The 6,000-nt window shown below is 43.3% G+C and overlaps 1 protein-coding gene across 1 annotated transcript in view; it reads left to right on the top strand.

Annotated features, from left to right (window-relative positions):
* Positions 1–264: 264 nt before the first annotated feature.
* LOC102232482 (palmitoleoyl-protein carboxylesterase notum1a-like) overlaps positions 265–6,000 on the top strand; it is a 12,574-nt gene continuing 6,838 nt past the window's right edge. Inside the window, exons 1-4 of the mRNA XM_023333298.1 lie at positions 265–3,683; positions 4,725–4,777; positions 4,868–4,963; positions 5,344–5,404. Of these exons, the coding sequence (XP_023189066.1) occupies positions 3,310–3,683; positions 4,725–4,777; positions 4,868–4,963; positions 5,344–5,404 (584 nt within the window). The 5' untranslated portion in view covers positions 265–3,309. The remainder of the gene's footprint in view (positions 3,684–4,724; positions 4,778–4,867; positions 4,964–5,343; positions 5,405–6,000) is intronic.

The following is a 6,000-nucleotide window of genomic DNA, read 5'->3' as shown; positions in this document are numbered from 1 at the left end:
CTGTCTCCAGTTAACGTTTCGGGTGAGAGGCAGGGTTCACACAGAGACAGACAGGACAAACAACCATACACACACACACACACACACACACACACACTTGCACCTAGGAAGAATTTAGAGAGACCAATTAACCTGACAGCCATGATTTTGGACTGTGGGAGGAAGCCGGAAAACCAGGAGAGAACCCACGCATGCACAGGGAGAACATGCAAACTCCATGCAGAAAGACCCCAGGCCGGGAATCGAACCCAGGACCTTCTTGCTGCAATTAAAGAAGGCAACAGCTCTACCAACTGCGCCACTGTGCAGCCCCCATGAGAATCCAATAAAGTACATGGAACGAAAAACTGTGAAAGGTTTCAAGACAGCCAGTTCTTTACTACATTAAAGTTGTTTAACAAAACATATTTATAAGAAACAATGAAATTTGCCAACCCCCCAAACCAAATGAGAGCTTCTGTACTGATGTCTAACATTTTTCCCATTGACATCAAGACAAATGGGTATTTAACAAATGTTTGTTTAATTTATTTCTGCAAGCTGTAACCCTTCTCTTGTAGATTTATAATGTCAAAATACACTTTAAAATGCCAACAGCAGTTATAGCCATGCCACTGATGAGAAGGTGTTGATGTATGTCTTACTGTTTTAATAAATCCCAAACCCATCCACCAGCAAGGCGTTAGATCTTGCTGGTGGCAAAACGCTGTCAGAAGAGCTTTGACAGCGTAAAGCTCTTTTTCTTATTTTAGGACATTTAAAAGGAATATGAAAAAAGAGATTTGAAATTATTTGCAGGAGAAGAAGATTGATCCTGTCAGAGGCCCGACCACAACACAGCAAATATGTTTCTCAGATGACTTCATGTAAGCACTGGGAGACGTCTGACAGATGACCTGGGCTGATACCAGAGAATCAAGGCTATTTTCTGTCAGCGAGGATCAAACCGGATCAAAGCCGGAGTCGGAGAGAAAAGACAACGGGACACGTGGCGTGGCCAGATGGAGAGGTGTGAAGGCCCAACAACGGACTGACTGATTGACAGACTGACTGACAACTCGGTCTATATTCAGACACAAAGCCAACGAGAGAGAAGAAGAAAGAGAAAGAGACCTCTGGTAGAAAACTGTCACCATCTGAGTAAACAACCAACAACTTGCTTCCTTCCTCACACAGCAGGACAGAAGCTTTAAAATTCACTGGATGGAGAGAGTGTTGTGATTTCTCCATATCTGGTCTGGGTGTTAAAAACACATGATGTGATACTTGTTCTGATAAGCTCCTTAGGTGATGATGACCTGCACCGTTCTTTCAGCTAAACACCTTTTTAATTGTGTGAGCAGTTTAGGATTTTCACTGTTCTTTTCCTTTACGAATCCTGGGAAAGCAGAGCCAGGCTAGTATTCAGTCTAGTACTCTTTTAGAGTAAATCTCAACTACGTCATTATTGCTCCCGTTAGTGGCTGAGATGTACTGGGCAGGTTTAATTTAAATTCTAATTCAAACATACCTTATTAACCACAGAGTGAAATTAACTGGAAATCCACCTGCATGGATTTCCAGCAGCAGTCTGTGTTACAACATTTCCAGAAAAGCCTCTGAGAAGAGCTGTTGCTACAGTCTCATAAAGAGGATCCTCAGGGTTGTTTGGCATTTTATGAAGAATCATTCTTTGCCCAATAATCTCCAGAGGTTCCACAACATTTTTTTTCTCTCGATGTTGTTGCGTTAGAAACAGCTTTTCCAAAACTGCAGCTGTCCAGAGGTGTTCCGGATTTGGCGGTCATTAGATTCTTCAACAGCTAAGAGATTAGCAGCAAATTTGACATTTCAAGGCCACCGTGACTCATCACCTCCAGAGCCCAAACCCTTTTCTACAGAAAAATAATCACCTTTTTTGTTGGTTTGAAATAAATTTCAAAGAATAAAAGTAGCATTTAAAGGGTTTCAATCTTGAAAAACATTACATTTTAATTGCTTAAAAAAAAACACGAAAAAACAAAGATGTACAATAATTTAATAGCTGTATTTTTGGTGTTTGTTTTTTTTTTTTTGCCATAAAGATGTTAAGAGCCTTTTAGGAGGGCACAAGGAGTAACTTGCAAATATTACCAATTTTTATATGACCTGTGTGGCTCAGGATGCATTTCTGTTGTACTGCTTAGTTGGCCCAGACTGACTTTTCTCATGCATTTTACATATTTATTTCATAGGGATCGGTGGCACAGGATAAACAGTGAAAGAAAAAAATAGCATCAAGTCAAGACTGGCAAACTTTATAAATTACTGGCTTCAAATTAAAGGTTCACTTCAGAGGCAGTATCGAGACTTTCCTGACCTTCATTTATTAATATCTAGATCAAAATGTAAATACTTAGCATGAACAAAGATATATGGAACAGTTTGAGATTTATTACATCTTGACATGCAGAATATTTTTGGGCATCAGGAAAGCATACACATTGATTTGGGCTCACCTATCCAGAAAAGAACCAAAACATTTTATTTTTAGTTTATGTGATAAGACAGTCATGCAGGAATGAATGACTGACGAGAGATCCACGTGTCTCAAACTCCCCCGCAGACATGACTAAAACGCGTCCGGTGACCTCGTCGCCTCCCAGCAGCTCGAGATCATCCCCACAACAAACCACGTTAAAAGCGAGGCTTCCGTTTTCAACGCACAAAAAGACTAAAATATGTGCACGTATAGCTGCTGCGCTGCGTACCCCTCTCACACACCGGATTCAATCAGCACTTCAATGGCTGCGTGAGCACGTGACGACACAACATCAAAGGGACGGAGGGGCGAGACTCAAACCCAGCGTGTGGGCGTGCCGCGGCGAGCGTGCGCTCGGGGTGTGGGGACCGACGCCCGGCGAGGAGCTTCAGCCAACCACAGCAGAGCCCGATTGGCCCGCGGGAGAGAAACCGAGAGAGGGAGGGACGGGTAGGAGGGAAGAACCTCAGATAAATACCCAACTTCATCTGGAGGTCAGGAGGACTTGGATCCGGAGGGAGATAACGCTGCGCCGTTAACAGACTTTAAAAGTTTCCCTGCGGAGATGGATTGATTTAGTGATCCGAACTGGTTCTGTGCGTAAATTTGGGGGCGAATCTGGAAGCAGCCGCCTGTTTCTGAAAGAAACGATGGAGATCCATGATCTGCGCTCATTCAGTCCACCCATGAGCGAGCGATCGTCTCCGGGAGGGCTCCGTGCGCTTTAACAGGACTTCGCCTCTCTCCGTATAGAATGCTGTGTTTGATTCGGACCCGGCTGACACACACGTCCCAGTAACAGCTACAACATGAGGAGCCGTGGTGGGTTTCGAAGCTCGGCCGGACTGTCAGCGGTGCGCTCCTGCCTGCTGCTGCTCTTCATCCACATGAGCGCTCCGGTGGAGGCGCGGCGAGTGCGCGGCGGCCGCGCTCAGACCCGGCGGATCCAGCAGCAGCAGCCGCAGCAGCCGCAGCAGACTCCGGAGCAGCAGCGGGTGGAAGGACCGGAGAGCTTCCCACTAGACTTCACAGCCGTGGAGAGCAACATGGACAACTTCATGGTGCAGGTTAAGAACCTGGCGCAGTCGCTGTACTCCTGCTCTGCGCAAAAGCTGGATCAAGACATGAAGCTGCACCTCTTGAGTAATTTGTCGGTGACCTGCAACGACGGTTCATCATCGGGGTGAGTGCACTGCTGCAGCTTATGTTTTAAGAGCCAAGCGCCCAGTCTGCGGTTGGGCTCCCCTGGTTGCCCCTCATTCCCCTGTCACTCCGGATGTGACCAAAATGGATCAAAGGAACAGATCAGAGAGCGCGCGCGCGTGGAGCAAAGCGACCATGACTGCCGACGCAGAGACCTTTATCCCCCATGTGACCAAGTTTTAAATTCTTCTCATTCACCCGGACCACAACCAACCCAGGGCTAGATTTAAGTAGAATATATATATATATATATATATATATATATATATATATATATATATATATATATATATATATATACCATTTGTGACACTACAACAACAGAGTGCGGTGTATTTTATAATGATTTTATGTGACGGACCAGCACAATGTAACTTCTTTTTCGAGATTAAATCGGACACCGACGGACTCCATTTGCTAATTAGGTGACTTGTAAAGGCCTCATTGGATTTCATGTAGGGGGATCAGAATGAAGGAGACTGAAAACAAATACACAGCAAACTTTTATAGTGTAATCTGTTTGTAAATCATTTCCCAAATACACAGCATTGACGTTTGACAACAATCCCTCCAAAAGTATATATTAATGCCTCGGTTTGCCAGTAATAATGACTCATAAATATGCGACCAAATGTATTCCATACTGTAAAAATAACCAGGACAAAAATGTCCTCACTTTTGTGGATCATTTTTGCTTGCATAGATCAGTCATTTGTGGTATTACAGAGTCTCTTAAACACAGTACATGTTGTACTGATGATGATACAACTTTAGCTCCAGAGATCACAGAAATGTTTCTCAAATGTTACTATTATTGTTTGAAAGTAAAAAGATACTTAACACCGCAGTCCTGGTTAAGGAATGTGGTCGGCTCCAGAGTATCAGTGTGTGTCCTCCTCATGGAGACACACACTGTCTGAATGCACTGTGGAGGAGAGTAATTAAAGAGAACCTGTTGTGGATCAGGTGGCTGCGTCTTTGTGCACAATCACTTCCTACCTGATCTGACATTCTTGTTCAGGTTCTACATCAAGGAGTCCAAAGGCAGCAGGAGGTGGCTTCTCTTCCTGGAAGGTGAGGATGATCTGAAGGATGACAGTCAGCCTGATGTCGGTCTCTGAAGCCTGTTGATGAGCTCAGTGTGTGTGTGTGTGTTTGGTGCAGGTGGGTGGTACTGCTTCAACAAACAGACCTGCAGCAGCAGATATGAGACCATGAGGAATCTGATGAGCTCCACCAAGTGGCCACAGAGCAGAAGAGGTACGAGCCCGTCGCTGCAGCAGTGCATGACCCCGTTCGTTGTGCTTCACACGCTCACGCAGCTTTTTCCGTCACCAGAGGAAAGGGGGAAAAAAATGTCTCCTGAATGGTCAGGATTCATCATGGAAGTGTTTGCGTTTCCTCTTTGCGTTTGAGTTGATCCCTAAAAGCCAAACTCTCACTGAATTCCTTCGTAATTCCCACCGGGGATTCTGTCAAAATCTTCAACGCCTGCATGTACTCAATGACCAAAGTGGGGAAAAGTTATTGGCTTACGTACTTCAATCAAAACATTTTCATTATATCCACAAAGGCACAAATAATTATTCAGACTTTTGCTGACCGTGATCCTCCCATTCATCCGTTTTGTGTCTTCACAGGAACAGGAATTCTGTCTCCAGATCCAGAGGAAAACCCTCACTGGTGGAATGCCAACATGGTGTAAGAGCTTGTCTTCATGTTTCCTCCTTCTTTCCATTTTGAAAATGAAGAAAAAACTATTTATACTTTAATTACTAAGGAGTTAAATTTACTGAAGATATAAAAGCAGCTGGCCAGAGATCAACACCAGATGTTTAGCAGCTCCAATACTGAAAAATCGGATTCTTTTTTTTTCCCAAACCAATTTCAGTCACTAAACATTTCACATCAACCACCTTCATGTACTTTAATGCACCTTGTTTGAGTTTAACATAATCCAGATCCACCTTAAAGACATACGCTTTCATGCGAGAGAATAATCTTGTAATCCTTTCTGGATGTAAAACTGCTTCTTCAGTCCAAGAATATGCAACAAAAAAATCTTTTATATGTTATAATCCTTAATAAATAGTCGTCAGAATTGGAATCAGACCTCAATAAAAACCCAAAATTGCAACTGTCTAGGAAAAGACTGATTATTATTTCATCCAAAAAACATATTTTATTTATTTATTTTATTTAATTTTTTGCACGTGTTTAGTGCCGACAGCTTTGGCAAACAATATGGTGGATCATGTTGCATTTACTTTAATAGAGCAGATTGTTAAGGTAGCAAA

The sequence above is a fragment of the Xiphophorus maculatus genome, chromosome 5 (genome assembly GCF_002775205.1).
Source record: "Xiphophorus maculatus strain JP 163 A chromosome 5, X_maculatus-5.0-male, whole genome shotgun sequence".
NCBI classification, from domain to species: Eukaryota; Metazoa; Chordata; class Actinopteri; order Cyprinodontiformes; family Poeciliidae; genus Xiphophorus; species Xiphophorus maculatus.
Note: the sequence above shows the minus strand (reverse complement) of the source record. Positions and strands in the feature narration are given on the sequence as shown.